The sequence below is a fragment of the Chiloscyllium punctatum genome, chromosome 1, assembly GCF_047496795.1.
Source record: "Chiloscyllium punctatum isolate Juve2018m chromosome 1, sChiPun1.3, whole genome shotgun sequence".
In the NCBI taxonomy this organism is placed as follows: Eukaryota; Metazoa; Chordata; class Chondrichthyes; order Orectolobiformes; family Hemiscylliidae; genus Chiloscyllium; species Chiloscyllium punctatum.
Genome location: NC_092739.1, coordinates 137,876,341 through 137,899,900, shown reverse-complemented (window position 1 = coordinate 137,899,900; position 23,560 = coordinate 137,876,341). Strand labels below are relative to the sequence as shown.

At 40.7% G+C, this 23,560-nt stretch overlaps 1 protein-coding gene across 2 annotated transcripts in view; it reads right to left on the bottom strand.

Annotated features, from left to right (window-relative positions):
* Positions 1 to 23,560, bottom strand: part of letm1 (leucine zipper-EF-hand containing transmembrane protein 1) — an 87,797-nt gene that overhangs the window by 52,432 nt on the left and 11,805 nt on the right. For both annotated transcript variants that reach the window (XM_072575327.1, XM_072575336.1), the window contains exons 2-3: positions 17,933 to 17,990; positions 10,814 to 11,267 (exon numbers count right to left, since the gene is read on the bottom strand). In XM_072575327.1, coding sequence (XP_072431428.1) covers positions 10,814 to 11,267; positions 17,933 to 17,990 — 512 coding nt within the window. The remainder of the gene's footprint in view (positions 1 to 10,813; positions 11,268 to 17,932; positions 17,991 to 23,560) is intronic.

The window sequence follows — 23,560 nt, the reverse complement described above, 5'->3', positions numbered from 1 at the left end:
TATAATGGTAGTGTTGTCCCAGTCAAATTCATGTTGCTTGTCGTCTGTGTGTGCGGCTACTAGGATACTTAGTCGTGTCGTTAGCCACACACACAGAAGACAAGCAACATGAATTCGACTGGCACAACACTACCATGATAGGGCAAGCCAAACAGAGAACAGCCAGGGAATTCCTAGAGGCATGGCACTCATTCACAGACTCTCTCAACAAACACATCGACCTGGACCCAATATACCGGCCACTACAGCGGACAGCTGGAACTGACAACCGGAAGCGGCAGAGACAGGCCACTATAAATGCCGGAGGAAACAGCACAGAAGCGCTTCACAGGAGGCTCCCAAGCACTGAGGATGTCACCTAGACAGGGGACGAAACGTTGGCAAGACAAATTCCCAGCTCGGCAAACAGAACCACAAAAACAGAGTGAAAAGAAGGTTGACCAGGATGCTGCCCTGGACTGGAGGGCTTGTCTAATGAAAAGAGGTTGACTAAGCTTGGACTTTTTTCTCTGGGGAGGAGGAGGAAGAGAGGTGACCTGATCGAGATATACAAGGTAATGAGAGGCATGGATAGACTCAATAGCCAGACACTTTTCCCCAAGGCAGGATTGACTGGCATGAGGGGTTATAGGTTTAAGATATTAGGAACAAGCAATAGAGGGGTCTTCAGAGGTAGATTCTTTACGCAGAGTTGTGAATGCATGGAACATGTTTGCCAGTGGTGGTGGTGGTGGTGGAAACAGAGTCATTCGGGACATTTAAGTGACTGCTGGACATGCACATGGACAGCAGTGAATTGAGGGGTGCGTAGGTTAGGTTATTTTATTTTACATTAGGATTAATCCTCGGCACAACATCATGGGCCGAAGAGCCTGTTCTGTGCTGTACTTTTCTACTGTCTATCTTTTATGTTCAGTGTCAGGATACATTTGACAGGCTAAATGGTGAGTTCCTGTTCTTTGCTTAAGAAATTGTGGCAGTTGTTAAATTTATTTTTCTTGAGATGGTTGGGTATGCCTACAGATTTGCTCATCACCAACTGCCCTCAGGTAGATGGCACTGAACTGCCATCTTGAACCAGTCCATCTGGTGTCAGTAAACTCAAGGCTCTAGCAATTTTTTGATCTTCCAACAGTAAAGGGATGCCAATCTTCACCATAGTTCCAAGTCAGGACAGAGAGAGGGACAAGGAGGAGAACTTGTGTGATGGAGTTTCTTTGCAGCTGCTGCCCTTGCCCTTGTCCTTCTAACATTGTGGGTTTGCAAGGCAGTAAATGATTCTTGGGATCCAACCACTATGGGATGAGACATCATTAGTTTGCCTTCTGGGGATGGATTTTACAGCCAGTATAGGTGTGAAAGGCATCATGGAAGATGATCCCTGGTGACAAGGAGGAGGAACAGCATCCAACTGGGAAGTTGCTGAGACATTGTGGAAGAACCTGGTGTTAAGGAACAGCTCCAACCATGACATTACTACAGTGTCTCCACTCCCCGTTCTTCCTCTAACTAAAAAAAGGCAAGGTTCAGAGGAGAGGAGACAGATTATCATGAAAAGACTGGCTTGCAACAAGAGTCCCAGCAGGTAAAAGAGTGCAGGCCTAAACACCTTTTGGAAAAGGCTGTTGTTCAGTAGCATGCAAGGTATGAGAAATTGTTTTTGGAGCAGAGCAGACCTGCAGCTTCAATTCAGTATTAAAAGTAGTTGATGCTGTAAGAATTAGTTAAGTTAAACGGGTAAGACATGGAAGGAGAGCTCCAAATCATAGTCTGTTCCTCTTGCTCAATGTGGGATGCTGGGCACATTTCGTGTGCCCAGGACCTGCACGTGTGCAAGTGTTTCCAGCTGCAAATAGCCAGTGATTGTGGTAGACACTGATACCAATGACACAGGTTAAAAAAAAAAGTCCTAAAAAGCAGGACATAGAGAACTAAGAACAAAGTTCAAATGTAGGATCTCAAAAGGTTATTACCAGTGCCACGAGCAACTTAGAGCAGGAACAGCAGGATACATAGGAGGAACACGTGGCTGAAAGGATGGTGAGAGGGGAAGGGTTTCAGATTCACGGGGCAATGGGACCGGTTCTGGGGGGGGGGGGGGGGGGGGGGGGGGGGAGTGGAAAAACTGGACAGGTTACACCTGGGCAGGATTGGGACTGATGTCTTAAAAGAGAGGGCGAGGGGGAACGGAAGCTGGCGGAAAAGGTTAACTCTGTGGTCTGATTTAAGTGTACAATTGCTTGTCATGGATTGACTAGACAATAGGTGCAGGAGTGGGCCATTCTGTCCTTCGAGCCTGCATCAACATTCAATATATTGGCTGATCATCCTTAATCAGTATCCTGCTCCTGCCTTATCTCCATAACCCTTGATTCCACTATCCTTGAGAGCTCTATTCAAGTCTTTCTCAAATGAATCCAGAGACTGGGCCTCCACTGCCCTCTGGGGCAGAGCATTCCACACAGCCACCACTCTCTGGGTGAAGAAGTTTCTCCTCATCTCTGTCCTAAATGGTCTACTCCGTATTTTAAAGCGGTGTCCTCTGGTTCGGCACTCACCCATCAGCGGAAACATGTTTCCTGCTGCCAGAGTGTCCAATCCTTTCATAATCTTATATGTCTCAATCAGATCCCCTCTCAGTCTTCTAAACTCAAGGGTATACAAGCCCAGTCGCTCCAGTCTTTCAGCGTAAGGTAGTCCCGCCATTCCAGGAATTGACCTCATGAACCTACGCTGCACTCCCTCAATAGCCAGAATGTTTTTTCCTCAATGCACACAATACTCCAGGTGTGGTCTCACCAAGGCCCTGTACAGCTGTAGAAGAACCTCTTTGCTTCTATACTCAATCCCTCTTGTTATGAAGGCCAGCATGCTATTAGCCTTCTTCACTACCTGCTGTACCTGCATGCTTACCTTCATTGACTGGTGTACAAGAACACCCAGATCTCTCTGTACAGCCCCTTTACCTAAATGGATTCCATTGAGGTAGTAATCTGCCTTCCTATTCTTGCCACCAAAATGGATAACCATACATTTATCCACATTAAACTGCATCTGCCATGCATCTGACCGCTCACCTAACCTGTCCAGGTCACCCTGTAATCTCCTAACATCCTCCTCACATTTCACCCTGCCACCCAGCTTAGTATCATCAGCAAATTTGCTAATGTTATTACTAATACCATCTTCTATATCATTAACATACCTTGTAAAAAGCTGTGATCCCAGCGTTACCCCACAGGTCACTGCCTGCTATTCCGAAACAAAGCCTTTTATCACTTCTTTGTTTCCTATCAGCCAACCAACTTTCAATCCAAGTTAGTACTTTGCCCCCAATACCATGCGCCCTAATTTTGCTCACTAACCTCCTACATGGGACTTTATCAAAAGCTTTCTGAAAGTCTAGGTACACTGCATCTACTGGATCTCCCTCATCCATCTTCAGAGTTACATCCTCAAAAGCCTCCAGAAGATTAGTCAAGCATGATTTCCCCTTCATAAATCCATGCTGACTCTGACCTATCATGTTACTACTATCCAGATGTGTCCTAATTTCATCCTTTATAATAGACTCCAGCATCTTTCCCACCACTGAGGTCAGACTAACTGGTCTAGAATTTCCTGCTTTCTCTCTCCCACCTTTCTTAAAAAGTGATACAACATTCACTACCCTCCAATCCGCTGGAACTGATCCCGAATCCATCGAACTCTGGAAAATAATCACCAACGCATCCACGATTTCCCGAGCCACCTCCTTCAGTACCCTGGGATGTAGACCATCAGGCCCCGGGGACTTATCAACCTTCAGACCTAACAGTCTCTCCAACACCAATTCCTGGGAAATATAAATTCCCTTCAGTTCAGGTCCTTCAGCCACTGTTACCTCAGGGAGATTGCTTGTGTGAACACCCAGTGAACACAGATTTGATGTACCAATTCAATTCTTCTGCCATTTCTTTGTTCCCCGTAATATATTCCCCTGTTTCTGTCTTCAAGGGCCCAATTTTAGTCTCAACAATTTTTTTGCCTTTCACATACCTAAAAAAAAAGCTTTTAATATCCTCCTTTATATTTTTGGCCAGTTTACCTTCATACCTCATTTTTTTGTGTATTTCCTTCTTAGTAATCCTCTGTTGTTCTTCAAAAGCTTGCCAGTCCTCCATTTTCCCACTTATCTTTGCTATGTTATACTTTTTCTCTTTTAACATAATATGTTTCTTAACTTCCCTCGTCAGCCACGGCCACCTATGCCTCCTCCTAGGATCTTTCTTCCTTTCTGGAATGAAGTGATCCTGCATCTTCTGCATTATACACAGAAATATCTGCCATTGCTCCGCCAGTCATCCCTGCCAAGGTATTGCACCATTGAACTTTGGCCAGCTCCTCCCTCATAGCTGCATAGTTCCCTTTATTCAACAGAAATATTGTCACTTCCGATTGTACCCTCTCCCTCTCAAATTGCAGATTGAAGCTTATTGTATTGTGGTCACTACTTCCCAATGACTCTTTCACTTCGAGGTCCCTGATCAATTCTGGTTCGTTACACAATACCAGATCCAGAATTGTCTTCTCTCTGGTAGGCTCCAGCACCAGCTGTTCTAAGAATCCATCTCGGATGCAGTCCACAAAGTCTCTTTCTTGAGGTCCAATATCATCCTGATTCTCCCAGTCTACCTGCATGTTGAAATCCCCCATAACAACTGTACTAACATCTTTGTGACAGGCCAATTTCAGCTCCTAATTCAACTTACATCCGACATCCAGACTGGAGTTTTTAACCCTTAGAATTTCTCAGCTCTATCCATACTGACTCTCCATCTCCTGATTCTAGGTCCCCCCCCCCGTACAAGGGACTGAGTATCATCCCTTACCAACATGGCCACCCCACCCTCTCTGCCCGTCAGTCTGTCCTTACGATCGCACGTGTAGCCTTGAATATTCATTTCTTAGGCCCTGTCCACTTGAAGCCACGTCTCAGTTATCCCCACAATATCATATCTGCCAGTTTCCAAAAGAGCTTCAAGCTCATCCATCTTACTTTTAATGCTTCCCACATTCATATATAGTATTTCTAATTTGTTACTGCCCTCACCCTTCACATCAACTCCTATTTCACTCAACCTTCCAGCACGATCCCTTTTTGGAGTTTTCTGCTTCATTGATACGGTTGTGTATTTTGACTTCCCTTGTTCTAACTTTCCTTGTTTATGGGTTGTTGCCTGAAGCTCAAGATCTGGGAATGTTATGAATTTAATTTGAATTTTGGGAACCTAAAATGATTTTAAAAGAAAAAGCCATCTTGTAGGACAATGATCCTGGGCATGTTAGCTGACCAAGCTTACCTCATGTCCTTTTCCACATTGTTCAGACTAGTCCCTCATTAGGACATAATGTGATAATCATGCAAAGAGAAGGTATCTAGTCAAAGCAATCGGCCATTTGGGGATTGGATTGATCAGGGTTCCCATTTCAATGTGCATGATGCTTAATTACTGAAGCATACTCAGACCGGTCAATGAGTTTCTCTTCCTCTGCAAAGTTTTGCCATTTTCTTGCTGCTTTTCTGATTGAGGACATGTGGCGTTTTTGTCATTTTAATACCAAATTCTGTATAAAGGCAGTTTGTTTGCAGCAATAGAGAGAATAGACCAAGAGAGCTTTGAAGGGTAACAGCAGGTGCCACTACTCTGCTAATGGTTTGAATAACCTTAGCTCAAGCCTGGCTTGTAGGTATCTATGTTATAGTGTAACATTGATGCCATTTGTAAATAAAAGTAATAATTTAAACTAAACTGTCTGTAAGAGTCTTTTATAATCCAGACGACCACAGAGTGTGATCTCCGGGAAGGACCAAGAGAGGCTTACAGGTAGAGTTCATCAGGGATTCGCTGCGCTGTTTCAAATAAGTACTTTCACATTAGAGCATTGGTTAGTATTTAGAACTATGACATCATTGCAATTACGGAGACTTGGCTGAAAGGAGGACAAGACTGGCAGGCGAATGTCCCAAGATTTAGGTGCTTCAGGTGTGATTGAAGGGGATGTAAAGGGGTGGAGGAGTTGTATTACTAGCAAAGGAATATCATGCAGCTGTGCTAAGGTTGGATACATCAGAATTCTCATGCATTGAGGCAATATGGATATAACTCAAGGAGCAAAAAGATCAAAGGTTAGGTGAATTGGCCAGGCTAAATTGCCCGTAGTATTAGGTGCAGGGGTAAATATAGGGGAATGGATCTAAGTGGGTGCGCTTCGGCAGGTCGGTGTGAACTTGTTGGGTCGAAGGGTCTGTTTCCACACTGTAAGTAATCTAGAAATCTAGAAAATCACAATGCCGGGGGTATACTGCAAGCCTCCCGACAGCGAGCAGGAGATAGAGGATATGTAGACAGATTTTGGAAAGATGTAAAAACAAGGTTGTTGTGGTGGGTGATTTTAGCTTCCCTATATTGTCTGGGACTCACTACGGGGTAGGGGCTTGGATGGGAAGAAGTTGTAAGGACTATTCAGGAAGATTTCTTGACACAGAATACAAAAAGTCCAACCAGAAAAAAAATTAAACTGGACTCAGTTTTGGGAAATGAATCTAGCCAGGTGAGTGAGGTTTCAGTGGGGTGGCATTTCAGGAGTCGTGGTCATAATACCGTGGGTTTTAAGATACTCATGGATAGGGATAACAGCATTTCTTGGGTGAAGGTGTTAAATTGGAGGAAGGCGAACTTCAACAGTACAGTATTAGGCGGCTGTTTGAGGGCAAATCCACATTGGACAATTGGGAGTATTTCAAACGGCAGTTGATAAGAGCTCAGGAGCAGCATGTTTCTGGGAGAATGAAGGATAGGTATGGCAAAGTACATGAACCTCAGTTGACCAGGTATGTTATGACCTTGGTCAAAAAGAAAAAGGAAGCAAATGTAATGTCTAGGAGAAGGGGAACTGAAAGCCCTCAAAAGTAGGAAAAAACACAGAATTAGAAGTACTAAAAGTGATCATGACAAGTAGATGGCAAACAGGATTAAGGAGAATTCAAAAGATTTTTTACACACATAAAAAGCAAGAGGGTCGCCAGGGAAAGGATTGGCCCACTCAAGGACAAAGGAGGAAATCTGTGTGTGGAGCTAGAAGAGGTAAGTGAGATCTTAAACAAATGTTGTGTGTCGATATTCAACAAAGAGAAGGAATTGGTGGATGATGATCTCAGGTAAGTTAAGTTGGTATTAAAAAGTAAGAGGTGCTGTGCATCTTAAAGTATTAAGGTATTAAGGCCCTTCATGGAAAGGATTGACAGATTCATAGCTCTTTCTTGATTCTGTGGGTGGTGGTGCATGGCCATTTCTTAACTGGTGGAGCAATTTGTATGGTTAATTTCAATAATGAACGAGACCTCCACATGCTAAATAGTTATGCAACCCCAAATGGTCCTGATGGGATCTATCTCAGCATATGGAGGCAGGCAAAAGAACAAATTGCTGGAGCATTGACAGACATCATTGTATCCTCTTTGGCCACAGGTGAGGTCCCAGAGGACTGGAGAATAATTAATGCAGTCTCATTGTTTAAGAATAATAGCAGGGATGATTCAGGAAATTATAGATCAGAGATCCTCACATCAGTGGTTGGGAAATTATTGCAAAAGATTATCAGGGACAGGATCTACATACATTCCGAAGCAAATGGACTTATTAATAAGAGACAGCATGATTTTATGCATGGTAGGTTGTGCCTCACTAACTTGATCGAACATTGCTTTGAGAGAGTAACAAAGATGATTGAGGAAAACCAATTGATGCTGTATTGATGGACTTCAGCAACAAGATCCCTCAAGGCAGAATGGTACAACAGGTGAAGTCACATGGTATCAGGGTGGGCTGGCAAGATGAATACAGAACTGGCTTAGTCATAAGAAACAAAGGTTAGCAGTGGAAGGATACTTTTCCGAATATAGAGTTGTGATTAACGGTGCTCTACCAGGGTCAGGCCTAGGACCTCGGCTGTTCGTGGTCTATACAAAGTGAATTGGAGGAAAATGTGTTTGGTCTAATTCGAAAATTTGCGGACAATACAAAGATTGCTGGAGTTGCAGATAAGGAGGATAATTGCCAAAGGATACAACAGGATATAGATAAGTTGGACTTATGGGCAGAAATGTGTCAGGTGGAGGTTAATCCGGACAAATGGTCATGCATTTTGGAAGATCAAGGACAGGTGGAAATTATACAGTGATTGGCAGAACCCTTGGGAGTACTGATATACAGAGATCGGAGTGTCCATGTCCACAGATCACCGAAGGTGGCAGCGCAGGTAGCTAAGGAAGTAAAAATGGCCTATGGCATGTTTGCCTTCATTGGAAGGTCAAATAGTCACACAAGACCAGGTTATAATCCAAACAGGTTTATTTGAAATCACAAGTTTTCGGAGCACTACCCCTTCGTCACCCGAAGGTTGGTTTTCATTGGAACGCAGGAGGCTGAAGGGTGACCCGAGAGAAGCCTAATGGGCTGGGGAGGGGGGGGGGGAAAGGGGGTAAGAGATATGTGCGAGGCATGTTTCTCCACACAAAAAGTGGTGAGTTCCTGGGGTGCATTGCCACAGGTGGTGATGGAAGCAGCAGCATTCAAGGAGCACATAGACAAATAGATGAATGGGAAGGGAAGAGAGGGATATGGATCCTCTAAGTGAATAGATTTTAAGTCTGGAAGGGGAAAATGTGTCAGCGCAGGCTTGGAGGGCCAAAGGGTCTGGTCCTGTGCTGTATTGTTTGAAGTTGCAGCAGAACATCAGGTACCTGAAACACCCTGCTGCCACTGTGTTGTAGGTGGAGAGAGTGAATGTTTAGCCTCATGGATGGGCATCCATTAAGCATAGCTTGATGGTTTCAAGCTATGAGCATTGTTGGAGCAGCAGTCAGCCAAGCTAAAACTATGTCACCACTCTTGCATGTGCCATGCAGATGCTGAACAAGCATTAGGGAATCAAGACGAAACGTTGCTTCTCTCAGAAGCCTCAGTTTCTCATCTGCTCATGCAGCAACAGCATTTGGACAGGTGATCCAGTTCAGTTTCTGGATAATGACAACCCCAAGAATGTTGACAATGGGGGAATTCAACAATAGAGTGAAAGTCCTGTGGAGAGTCTAAATACTTCTGAAATGTTGAGGATTTCTCTCCCTACCATACTCTCAGGCAGTGAATGCCAGATTCCCATCTCTTTGGGTAAAAATATTTTTCTTCACATCCCCACAAAACCTTTTACCTTCAATCTATGCTTCCTGATCATTAATCACTCCTGTCTACTCTATCTAGGCCCCTCATAATTGCACATGTCTCAATCATGCCCTCCCTCAGTCTCCTCTGCTCCAAGTTAAAAAAAAACAGTCTCTCCAATCTCTCTTCACAACTTTCTCTCTCCAGCCAGGCAATATCCTGGTAAATCTTTTCTGGTCTCTCTCCTCTCATGTGGATTCCAGAATGCACACACTCACGTTGTGGCCTAACCAATATTTTACACAGTTCCAGCATAACCTCTCTGCTCTTCAGCTCGAAGCTGTTAGTTCTACTCTGAAAGGTTCCTATTTTGCACAATGGTAGTGTCACATGACTGAGGGCATGGTCACTGTGAAGGCAGGATCATGAGGCCATCTTTCCTACTTACTCAACACAGGTGCCAATCCTTTATCCGAAATGCTCGGGACTCGCTGGTTTTCGGAATTCAGAATTTTTCAAATTTCAGAACAAAAAAAAGTGACAGTTTGGCAGTGAAATTTTAAAAACCCTTCTCAAAGAACAGACTTCCTGTGAGTAAAATGGGCCCTGAAACAGAATTAAGGCCTGCCAGTGCTGGGCCGCACCCCGACACGTTGCACCGGAGTGACACACAGAGTGGGTGTGGTGTTGGGTTAACTGTTTGCTCGCCAAACAACCTTGTTAGTGTGAAAAAAAACTTCACAAAAAAAAAACCTACCGAGATTGAGCTTTTCAGATTAAGGGTTGTCTACCTGTTCTTAAATTGCGCCTTGACTTAGTGAGGTCTAGTTTGAATTCCACCACAGCCTTGGTTACAACATGGACAGAAGCTAAAAATTCCAGATGACAGTGAGACAGTCTATTGTGAGAAAAACGCATTTAGCTCATGAATGCCCTTAAGGGAAAGAAATCTTCCATCTTCACCTGGTCTAATCTATTGCGTGACTGAAGAGCCACAGTAATTGACCCCCTATTTGGCATAGCACGCCACTCAGTTCAAGGGAAGCTAGGGATGGACAATAAATGCTTGCCAACTTGTGATGTCTATGCCCTACAACTGAATTTAAACAAAATTTCCAATGTCAAATACCAGGTGGCTCATGTAATTTTGTTCCATCCGGAATTCCTGATGAAGGGCACCTACTCCTTGCATGCTGCCTGACCTGCTGTGCTTTTCCAGTGCCAGACTTTTCAACTGACTCTCCAGCATCTGCAGTCCTCACTTTCTCCAAGCAATACAAGTGTACTGGCACTTATGCATGGACTGTTGTTATGGACCAGGCCAGGAACTAGTAAAAACAAAGCTTTTGTAGACTCTAAAAACGAGGGGAATTTACAGCAAGTTACAACTGAGGAAGAGATGGGTGGCAGAGGCAGAACTTAAAGTGTCTGCATGTCAGTTTTTCCTCTGTCCTATGTACTAAGAATAATTAGTCAATGCCATGTTCATTCCAATGAAGATTACCAAGACTTACTATATTTCTGATAAAAGCTGAAAAGTCTGCTAAACCTTGGAATTTAATTTAGAAAGTGAGCTAAAAATTGTGCATAAATGGTGTCTGTTCATATACCTGTCTATGCTCTCTCCTTGACAGAGTATACCCATTCAGGATCCGCCAAAGCATTCTGCCTGCGATCTTTGTGTCAATCCACAACAACCTGAAGCCATGATAGTAGTGTTTTACTTCATCTACAATCTTCTGACTCAGGGACTTGCGGACTTCAGGTTCTGTAGGACTATACACAGGACCACCTTCTTCCAGTCGCTTATTCTTATCCTTCAGAGACTTGAGAGATTTTTCAACCTTGGAGTCATCATACATGTGATGTGTAGAATGCCACCATCTTACTGCTACACAATGGGTTCCAGTAAAACTCATCTTGGTAGAAGTGCAGGGCAGAGGAGCACCCACCAGCCCACAGTACAAACGTTTTGGTCCTTTTGTCCAATTGGTATAGCGATCTCTTATGTGCAAAGGATTGTTGATCGAAGACACTATGCTGCAGTTTCTGAAACAAACATTTCTGGAAAAGTAGATCAGAAAAAGAAATTATTTGAAACAACTTAAATTTAAGAAACATAGTAAATCGCCATTTAATTCTGAAAGAATTTAGATAATTTGCTGCAAAGAAAAAACTTCAATTCTTACAAAAAAATCCTGATTTGCACCTAGCGAAAGTAATCGAGTCTAATATAGCTATCAATCAATTGGCATCAAGGTAGAATACATTTTATTCTGGACTTATTTAAGTTTAAGTGCTAGAACTAAGTAATGCAACCTGCTCAACACAAATAAATAACTAACTTGACAGCTTACTCTGCAAACCACTATGACAAATAGCATGAGAAAAACTTGGTAGATTGGATAGAACTCAAGCACGATATAGCACGATGGAGAAACACATCGGTGCTCTTTCCACAAATGGATGAGGATTCTTGCATTAATTTGTGTCCATCTTACAAATTGACAGGGAGGATAATATGGGAGAATACAATTAACTAAAACTGCAACTTGCTGAAGTATATGTCAAAAAGAAAACAGTGCTGGAGAAAAAAGGTAGTAAAGATGGGCAAAGCCCCACAAAGTAGGGAGGTCATTGTGGATGCACAGAAACCAAGAAAATATAGACCCTTTAGTCTGCTATCTGTTGTGTAGATGTTACTAGAGAACAAAGTAATAAACTCCTAGTAATTTGGGCTGTACACAAAGAACATGGATTTGTGAAGAGCAGATCCCATCTAAAACACTGATGCGAACTAGGAAATAACCCATGGTAAACAGGAGGATGACTATCCAAGAACTTAAATGAATTTCTAGAAACTATCTGATAATTTTCTGAAGAAGTGACTGTTCGTTTAAATGTAATGTAATAGAGCTGAAATAAAAAAGCCCTATGAGAATTTGTCTCATGCCTCAACTGCTCACTTGATTGATGAAAGCTGTGGAAAGCATTATGGATGAACAGGTTACAAAAAGTCATTAATAGATGAAAATAAATAATCTAAACGTTACAGGAATTCATTCATCTTGAAGCAAAAGGAGACAAAATCAGTATTTTTGTTTATAGAAACAAGGTGTCGGTTTCCAATGCAAAAATAGCTGTGAGATTCATTTGTACGTGCACAGTTGCACCTCTGAAATCATATCAGAATAATATTACATTTCAAACTTATTCTAAGTCCAATAAATCACAACAATTATAAAATCAATCTGTAAAAGTCAATGGTAGTATGACCAAGTACAAGAAAAACATGAAATAGGTTAATGAAGATGGGAAGAGGAAAAGGATTAGAACTTTTCGTACACATTTCTAAAGCTCATGGTTAGTCCAAATCTGGAGCATTATAGTTCTAGAGAACAAAACTAAGCAAAGGCTTATCATCCTTGAAAGAATCAGACAGATTAACCTGGGTCCAAGGGTTAGACAGTTAGACTATGAGAAGCAATTACATAAAGTCAGCTTTATTTCCTGGAATATTCAAGGCTCAGGGGATAAGGTTAAAGGTTTTATTATTTTCAAAGTATTTGATCAGGTGCAGAGAAACATTTTCTACTTGTGCGGGAAGTCGTCTAGATTGGGAGACATGAATGTTGAAGTTAGAAATCAAAACTATTCAGAAATTAAGCTACTTTAAGAAAGTCTTCATAACAAAGGGTGGTTGAAGGATCAAACTTGGAAAACATGGGGGTCAATTTCAGGCTAAAATCCACGACTGAGACATTATTAAAACATTAGGCTGCCTTTCGGAAGTATGTGAAGGCACAAGAGAAAGTGCAGAAAGGTTAAGAGATCAGTTCCGTGGATGAGGGACTGCATTTACATGGATAGATTGGAGAAACAAACAGTTATCCTTCGAGAAACATGACAGCAGATTTTACAGTGGAGCTCAAATCACAACAGGTCTGAACGTAGTAAGTCGGGGAAAAACTGTTCCTGTCGGAAGGGCCAAAGACGCTTCAGATTTAAGAAACCATTTGGAGACAGTCCAATGGTAGACTATATTCCAACAAGTGAACAGAAGAATATGGAAACTCGAAACAGGAGTAGGCAATTCAACCCTCCAGGCCTGCTCTGCAATTCAACTTGATCACGGCTGATGATATCTTGGTCTCAACCCCAATTTTAGCCTCACCTCTTCCACAGCTCTTTAGCTCATTACGAATTAAAAATCTGTCCATCTCTCTCCTTAGAATTTATTCAGTGCCTGGGGCCACCATCTTCTCGGGTGGTGAATTCCATAGATTTACGACTCTTTGAGAGAAGTAATTTCTCATCTATTTCAAATCTGCTACCCTACAAATCTGGTACCACTACAAAAGCCGGAGGAAAGATCACAGAAGCGCTTTACAGGAGGCTCCCAAGCACTGAGGATGTCACCTAGACAGGGGACAAAACATCTGCAACACAAACTCCCAGCTCAGCAAACAGAAACACAACAAGCACCTGAGCTACAAATCTTCTCACAAACTTTGAAGTTCTCGGATTTACATGTCAAAGAACAGAAATCAGCATATGTCTTAATAAAAAGATGAAAAAGTCTTAATCTAAGATTGCTTACTGTATCACATATACATGACACTGGACTCCTTTGGCTATGAATTCTGAGAGCATGATCTTAAGCTCCACAACCACCTTATGAAAAAACGGTGCTTCGAAACAGAGTGCTTCCAAATAAACCTGTTGGACAAGAAGCTGGTTTGTGATTTTTAACAATCTCTCTTCATAAGAGAGACACGTATCTCCAGAATCAATCGAGTGAACTCCCTCTGAATTGCATCCAATGCAACATTCTGCCTCAGGGGGATCAAAACTGTACGTAACACCAGCTGCAGCCGCACTAATGCCTTGGACAATTGCAGCAAGAATTGCTTACTTTATTTACTGTTTCTTTAGCAATAAATGCCAGAACTCCATTTGCTTTCCTTATCACCTGTTGTACCTGTATACTCATTTTCTATGATTCATGCACAAGAACACCAGATCCTGCTGCACTAAAGCACTCTGATTTCTCACCATTTAGAGAAAAGTTACGTTTCTGTTTTTCTCTCAAGATAAATAACCTCTCTTATCCATATTAAGGTCTACATGCCAACCTAACCTGTCCATATCCATTTGTAAAATTTCTTCATTGCAACTTAGCTTCCCACTGTTTTGGTGGGTGATGTTTTCATATGTAAATTTTGTTAGTACCTTCTATCCCTGCAACCAAGTTGTTAATCTAGATTCCTAGTAGCTAGGGCCCAAGAACTAAACCCTGTGATATTGTACTATTTATATCTGGTCAACCAATCTTGCCCAACTGCTGAGCTTAATGTCAACACTCACTAATTCTCCTTGCTGCTCTGCATGCAGAGGCATCTAGAAACAGGGGTCAATGTGCCCACACACAATTAGCATGCATGGAGCCTGAAGTTGAAGGGTGATGGAAGTAGTTAGGTGAAAGGTCGAGTTGAGACCAAGATATGATAAGCCATGATCATTTTGAATGACTGCACTGCCTACAGTGACTTCACTGACGTTTTGGTCTTCTGTATGATACGGCTGGTCAGACCATCTCAGAGTGCATCAGTATACTGCAAAAGGGAAAACAGCAAAGGTGACATGAGGAAAGCTTACCTTATGTCTTGTCATAGAATCATACAGCACAGTCCAAACCACCAAAAATACCCGACCATTTACATTAATCCCATAGCCATAGCATATGATTGGGATTTGGAATGCAATGCAATTGTCTCCAAGGTCGCAAGGAATCGTGGCTTTCCCCAAAGAAATTGGGGAAAATACCTGAAGAGGAAATATTTGCACAGCTGTGGGGAAATGAGTGGGAGAACCTGAACTACTCTTGCAGATGACAAGTCAGAAAGATATTCTTTTGTGATTTTCTAATTCTAACTACATAATGCTCTCCCACAACAAACAGCAGCCATAAACCTACTTAATTCTCATCAGAAAAATGAAATATGCCGGTATCCCTGGAGTGACATTCATCTGATAAGCAAGATGTCCTCAAACAGGCGTGCACTTTATTATTATGCTCTCTATTGAACTTTCTAATTGTCCTCGTATGTCACCTTATCTGTTTCCACTAATGCCACTTTCAGAGAGATGTGCAAAATAGATTTTTCTGCAGGCTTTTACTCCAAGACAGACAGAACTTCAATCATTCTAAGAATTTTGGTGCATCATTAGATTCCTTTAAGAAATTTAGTTTTGCAACAAATTATCTTAAGTGCAGTCCAAATCTTGGAAATAAATCCAGACATTGATAAAAAAATACATGGGGGAAATATGCCAAAAGAGTGGAGACTTGATAAAAATTGCATTATATGCTAAAAACAGCATCAATCTGATCCCACAAACTGCTTAAGATGCATTGCTAATAAATCAATGCACAAAATTAGCAAGTAGCTATGAAATTTAGTAACATTTACTTGATCAATATCACACAAATGAAAACACTGAAGATCAATATCAACTGGATACTGTGATCTAAATTCTTCTAAAGTAGTTAGATATGGGAGATAAATATACCCATGTATGTAATGTTTTATTGAATTGCTCATCATAAGGCAGAAATGACAGTTTCAGAAGACCACATCCTGAAGAATTGCTTCAAGTTAGCAGAAGAAGCTGCATTTCTAAAAAGGTAATAAAGTGTTTCTGCTCTGAACACTGATTACAATCTTGGTTTTCTACAAGTTACAAAAGGCACTTTCAGTTGTTGGCAGACTTGACAAGAATAATTTTTGTTGCATTAGAAATTTTTCTCTGATACTTTTATATGGAGTCAAAAGCTGAACTTTGGAACTGGGAGATTTTAATGTGGAAACAGCCATGTGTTATCACTCTGATTTTCATCGAGAGAGTAGACAGACACTAACACTAACCGTAAAACAGGATCTTTCAAACTGATTAAGGCATTCAGATATATTTTTGACATTGAAGTGGCATGATACAGTAAACGATGCTTCAACACTCCATCACTCAAGTACTCTCAGGGACAAGCAGCACATTAAAGATCAGGAACATGGCAGCTGAACTAACATCAATGTGCATCGAGCTCTGCCAGGGAGCTGAAAGGAGAGAACGAATATTTGGAAAATTGCTCAGATCTCAACCCAACCATTTATCCAGTGAAAATGTTGGAAAATGTGCATGCCAAGACAGAGCATTGTCTCTATGGGTCTTAGCAGTAAGGCTTCCCATTAACAAACAGAACATCAAGTCACCAATAAGGTCACTTCAAGCCCAGTAGTTGTGACAGTGCTGTCCAACAAGGACATGCACCTTAAAAAGCAGGAATCATTTTCTCATGCATGCTACTATAGATTTAATGCATCAGATAACAGAGCAACCTACATTACGAATGTGGAATTTATTTCACCCCAAATCAATTCAAATTGATTTCATTCATCAATTAAGCATAGTTTAAAAAAATCCAAATGAATAAAGCTATTTAGTAATAAATTTAAATTCACCAGTCTTAGCAGACCACAGGACTGCTCTCTCATTCAAGAAAGGTGGTTATTTAACGGAGAATCACCATGTGTCAGGCAAGTGCAGAGGTTGAGAAGCAGTCCTCAGCCAATGAAGAAATTGAACCGCCTCACTCTGCATTGCAAATCAGCCAGCCATTCTGCCAACTCAATTGATTGACCCCCAGTAGTACTGTATTAAAAATAACAGTTTTCTGAATAATAAATAATCAGTAACCGGTGAAAAAAATTACAAGAGCCATTTGTAGTTGTATTGGCCAGGGATCTCTTTAAGGCCAACTAATTTGGGTTTCAGTCCTGAAACTAGGAACTTTAGCATCCTGCTACAAATCCAGAGTGTACTTTCTCAATGCCTGATTGACAGTTTATCATTTCTCATGTAATAATGCCCAATAATGATGCCAAAATAAATTATTTCATCCTTGAAAAGGATGAAAGTGAACCTCCTGCTATTTTGAATAGCTGGAAGGACTTTATATATTAAAAAAAAAACATTAGAAATAAACAACATGAACTTAGTGATACAACATTTAAAAAGGCATCAGGACACGTATATGAATAAGAAGGGTTTAGAAGGATATGGGCCAAATATGCCAAATGGGATTAGATTAACAAGTTGACCCAAATGGTCTGTTTCCATGCTGTACAGTAATATGACTCTTGAAGAAGAAAATTAATTGTCAGAATTTCAGTAAGGCAACTGAAACTTAAGTAATCTAAATTCAGGAACTGCAAGAGCTGTTAAGTTCAAGACTGCCACAAAATTTACAACCAAAAGGCAGCAGCTCAAGGCTGGGAAAAAAAGGCACACAGTTTAAACTGGAACTGAACATGTGGAACAGTCTGCCTAAAAGATCAATGGTATGGAAAGGTGAAGGAAAAACTGGACCAATATTTGAAATGGGAGACTGAGGGTAATTAATTTTCAGTACCAGTTAAACTGATTTGAATAATTTAGAATAATGAATAATTCAGTCCAAGACACTATGGAACACTTAGGATTAAAGAGAATTGGTCTATATCCAACTAATATTTCTGTTTAAAGAACATCCCCATGAGCAGCTGTGGTAAGAGAAAAAAGGGAAAAGAAAGTAGTTAATTTGAAATACATACACTCAACATGAAACAATTTTTGCTGGTTTTCATTCTTGTAGAAATCCGCAACTGCCTGACAATAAATAGTTAGCTTACCTGTGATTTGTCAACCTTAGTGCAGTACACTTGAGACAGGCAATTTCACCAAGACAACCTAGGAAAAATAGCAAGTAAAGGATAAACATGGCATAAATATTTTCCCTGAACTAAGTTAGGGAATTGGTAAAAGGTTACAAGAATTTATTTTTCCAAACAAATCAAATTCATTAATCACATATTACAACAATAGGAAGAAGTTTGCTATGAAGTAAAAGGACAGCAGAAATTTTAAGTTATGGATTAAGTAATGTATCAATACATTTAAACACCTGCATTTCATAATACCAGAAGAGACTCTGTTCTATTCATTTTCCCTATTTGTCAAATAACAGTGCAGCATCTATTTCATGCACGTTTATGGCACAATGTTAAAGTCTAGCCTACATATGACGTCAATTAAAAGGTGAATATATAGCCTATAATCGTGTTTCAATGGAGGTGGAATTCATACTGGAAACATGCATGTTATCAGACACCTACATTCAAAGATTCCCTCTAATTTATTCTAAATAGATCCGTGACAAAATATTTTGTGACAATATCCATGACAAAAATCGGTGAGGTAAACTTCTAGAAACAACCAATGTAAAACCCCATTTTTTATCTTCATTTCCTCAACTGCCTTCGTGATGACAGAACAGCTATCAAGTAAAATGTAGACCTTGGTTATCATTAGCATGGTGCCATATCAGTGGCCAAAAAATATATGCTAAGAGAAGCTTCATTTGTTTTAAAGGAATACATTTTTAAAAATGTAGAAGGGCTTATGCCCGAAACATCAATTCTCCTGCTCCTTGGCTGCTGCCTGACCTGCTGCGCTTTTCCAGCAACACATTTTTCAACCTACTGGTAGGCTTGATCCTGGACTTTGTGAGAATCAGGTATGTAGGTTTGCTAGCAAGGATTCCTTTTCTTCATCTTGGCACAATTCCAAGGTCCAATAGATAGCCAGGTGAATAAGAACTGAAAAAACTGTGGATGTTGGAAATCAGAAACCAAAACAGAAATTGCTGGAAAGCTCAGCAGGTCCAGTAGCATCTGTGGAGAGAAATCAAAGTTAGCGTTTTGGGTCCAGTGACCCTTCCTCAAAACCTGCGTTCTAAGAGAGGGCCAGTGAATCAGAAACGTTAACTCTGCTTTCTCTTCACAGATGCTGCTAAAATTGTTGAGATATCCAGCTGGCCTTGGAGGATGAACCATAGTCCATTAAGGATCACACAAGAATAGATTAACAATAGATAAACACAGCCACCTTGGCCTCTGCCAGACATCCCCAGCTTTATAGACGCAAATCAGAAGGAAATCAAGGGTTATGGGGAAAAAGCAAGACAGCAGAGTTCAGGATTATCAGATCAGCCACGATCTCATTTAATGGCAGAGAAACAGCAGCAGGCACTGAGTACTGTACAGACTATCGGCTAATATGCCAGCTGTAGTGTGCTCCAGTGCTTTACAGCTATGGCACCTATCTGAAAAAAATCAATGTTCCCTCTCAACTGCTTGACCATGCAACCGTTTAGAGGTCACACATAAGTAATTATGCATGCAGACATCACTGCTAAACATACCCTTGAAAGTCCACAGAGCCGAAAAGCAAAATTCAAGGAAGTTGAAAATGTGCAAATATTCAGGACATTCTGGATACAAAAAGCAACATAAACCAAATCTGGATAATTACCATCCTGTCAGTCTATTCTCCATCATCTGTCAAGTGATAAAAGATGTTATCAATAGTGCTATCAAGTAGCACTTGTGCAACAATAACCTGCTCAGTTTGAGTTCCGCTGAGGACATGCAGGTCCTAACCTTGTTAAAACCTTGGTTCAAACAAAGGAGAAAAGAGATGAGTTCCGAAGATGAGTTGAGAGTGGTGACCTTGCTATCAAATACCATTGTATTTGAGCCAGTGGGATCTCGAAGCACCGTAGAAAAACTAGAAGCAGGGAAAATAAGATCTCCCTTGGAGTCATATAATCGCTCAAAGGAGAATGGTCACAGTTGTTGGTGGTTAGACATCGCAGCTCCAGAATATAATCGGCACTTGTTCATTAAGGTAGGTGTTTCAGGCACAATCCAGCTTCAACTTCCTCAAAAGAACTTATTCTAAGATTGCAAGCTACTGATGGTTGAACAATGTTCAGCATCTTATGCAACTCTGCAAATACTGAAACAGACAGACATGGTCCAAGTGCAGCAAAATATGGAGAACATCCAGCTTTGGGCTGACAATTGGGATGTTCATGCCAGCTAAGTGCCAAGCAAGGACAAGAGAAACAGGGGAGAAATGAACCATTATCTTTGACCTTCAGCAGCAATAGCATTATTGAACACCCCACTATCAAAATCCTGGGAGGATACCACGGACCAGAACTTGAACTCAGCCTTAAATCCTGTGCTTACAAGAGGTCAGAGACTGAATCCTTCAGAGATTAACTAACTTTCTCACTCCTCAAAGCCAGCCCACCATCTGTAAAAGCTCAAGTCAGCAATGTAATTAATTATTTCCCACTGGCTCAAAGTGTGCTTTACCAATAACACGAAAGGAAACTTGACACCATCCAGAACATAGCAAATTGCTTAAGCATATCCACAAACACTCACTCCAATAACATTTAACAGTAATTAACAGAAATTCAGTAAGGCTCCCGAGACAGCACCACAAACCGACAACCAATCTAGAAACACAAAGACAGCAGATACATGAACTCTATTGTCCATCACTTACAAGCTCCCTTCCAAATTAAACACCATTCTGACTATAAAACATAGTGCCATTCCTTCACTTGCTGGGTCAAAATCCTGAACTCCCTTACTAAGGGGAGGGCTGGTCAGCAACGTTTCAAAATGCCAGAAAGCATCAGGGACCATATCCCATTAAATGATGATTTTTTGAAAAAAAAACTCAATCTTGTAAGCCCTCAGTTTGAAATTCAACTACTGTATAACAGTTGGTGCTTCTATGTTGTAAAATTGTGGTGGAGGGAAATTGTAGAAAAACTTCCCTGGAGGCTTGGCACTCTGCAATGTCTTTCTATTGGCCCAAAAATGAATTAAGAAAAACAAACCATTTACCCACACCCTACAATGGGTTAATTACAAATGCAGCAAGAATTCTTACGAAAGCATGAACAACAGTGACTTGTGTCATATCATATCATGCACTCTGGAGCATTTCTAGTCTTTTTCTTCTATTCTGTAATTAAAAATTATTGTTCTATCATAGCTTTTCAGAGATTATTTTTCCTTGCAGCCAGAATACTTTAAATCGGTCCAGCAAATATATTCAAAGAACAACCAAGTAGATATTACTGTAAGTAGTAATATTAGAGCTATGTCATATATACTGTTAAACTTAGCAATCTTACATAATGTTGATTGATCAAATCCTGATCAAGTTAAGTTTAAACTAAAAGTAAGATTTAATCTGTTGCTTCATTATGCAGTGGAAATACCACTGTGATCTCACAAAAGCTTCCTTACGATACATGACATCATAAACATCAGGCTTGTTTTTGAAAATAAAACCTTAGTCGATTTGAAAAATACTAATTACTTTTAAAATATTATTCCGTATGGATATTTAAGCTATCAGAGAAAATGCCCTTAAGCAAGTATGGAACCTAATTAGTGATGGTACTGGGTGCACAGCCTTGACATTTAATGTTTAAAATCCATGCCTGGTGATGAAAATGAATTCAGCAAACTTGTTGTAATGCTAGGCCTGACATCAGGAAAACTAATCATGGAAACCACAGAACTAATGGTCATTAAATCCACCAAAATCATTAAATTTATTTCAGGGAAAGTAACCAATCGCTTTGAAAGGAACCAGTCTCACATTGTGGCATCAAGGTTAACTGAGGAAGCTCTCTCGCTAGTTGTAAACATCCCAAAGGCATAAAATAAAAATTGCCCAAGAGTGAATAAATAAATCTCATCCAGGGAGCTTGCATCTCAAATGACAAAAGAAAGCGAATGTGGAAATAATGGAAAGACTTGCTATAATCTTACAATCATCCCCATATATGTGGGAGACACGACAATTGGAGTGAGACAAGAGGATTTTAGAGTGACTTCAGAGACATCACCAGGAGTGGGTTACTCAGCCCCTCGAACTTGCTCCACCATTCAATAGGATAATGGCGAATCCCAACATTGCTCATGTGCACTTCCCTGCATTTTTCCTGGGAAGGCGAAAAGTGGATGTAGGTGGGAGCAAATTATGATTGGTCGGTGGAGCAGATACATGGGAGGGAAGATGGACAGGTAGGACAAGTCAAGAGAGTGCTGAGTTGGTGGGTTAGATCTGGAATGAAGTGGGGGAGGGGAGATTTGAAAACTAGTGAAATCAATGTTGATGCAGGTGATTGAAGGATCCTAAGGCAGACAAAGAGGCATTTTTCCTCTAGTTGGCAGGTGGATTAGATTTAATGGTGCAGGTGACCCAGGACTCTCAGTATCTCTCCAAACCTTTCCTATTCATGCACTTATCCAAATGGCATCCACCATTTCCTTTGCTGGTTCATTCCACACGAGCAATTCTTTGTGTAAATAAGTTACCCTTTTCAAAACATGCTGTTATTATTTCTTTAATAATTAATTCCAACATGCTTCCAATAACAGCTGTTACGCTAATCTGGCAATTAGTTACATATTTTGTTTCCCTCCCTTTTTGAATCGAGGTGTCACATTGGCATTTTGCATATCCTCTAGTGCTTTTCCAACATCCAACAATGTTTGAAAAATTACATCCGAGGCATCCAACATCTCTTCAGATGCCTCTTTTTGGATTCTGGAATGAAATCCATAGGGCCAAGAGACTTATCCCCATTAGTTTGTCTAATATTACTTCTCTCGTGATGGTGATGGTACTTAATTCTTGTCCCATGTTCTTTAGTAGTAATGCCATTTTTGAAGTTTCTTCCACCCAAAAGATTGATGCAAAATCTGTTCACTTTCTTGTTGCACAAAATCATCTCCTCAGCTGTGTGTTCTTGGGGCTTATGTTCACTTTGACCTTTCTTCCTTTTCATATATAAAAAGTTGCTCTAATTGCTATCTCTAAGATTCCTCATTAGTTTACCCTTGCAGTTGATTTTTTTGTCTTGAATATCTTTTTTAATCTTTTATTGGATTCTCAAATTTATTCCAGTCTTTGGAGCTATCACTGATTTTTGCCTCCTTCAAATGGCAAGTACAGAATCTGCATTTGAGAAAGGGATACAAAAGCATTTCTAACAACTGCAAGCTGATCAGTTGAGAGAGAAGTAACAAATGAAATTACACCGAGGTGCAAGCTGATAAGGTTCGGTAGAATGGATAAGGAGAGATATTATGGACTCTGTGGTATAGGAACTCAGAAGGATGGGTCATTCAGCTCTGTCAAGCCTGCCGTGACAATCTTGATCACAGCTAATCACCTACGTCAACACCAGCTTCCCAAATTATCCCATATCAACTCACATCATTAATATTTGGAAATATATCAAACTCTTTCTTGAACATAATATATTGTGCATCTCCATCCCTCCAGGATAGAGAATTCTGAAATTCACTAGCCTCTGACCAAACATTGTCAAAAAACCAATCCCCACGATTCCCACAGTCATCACAAAACTTGAAACT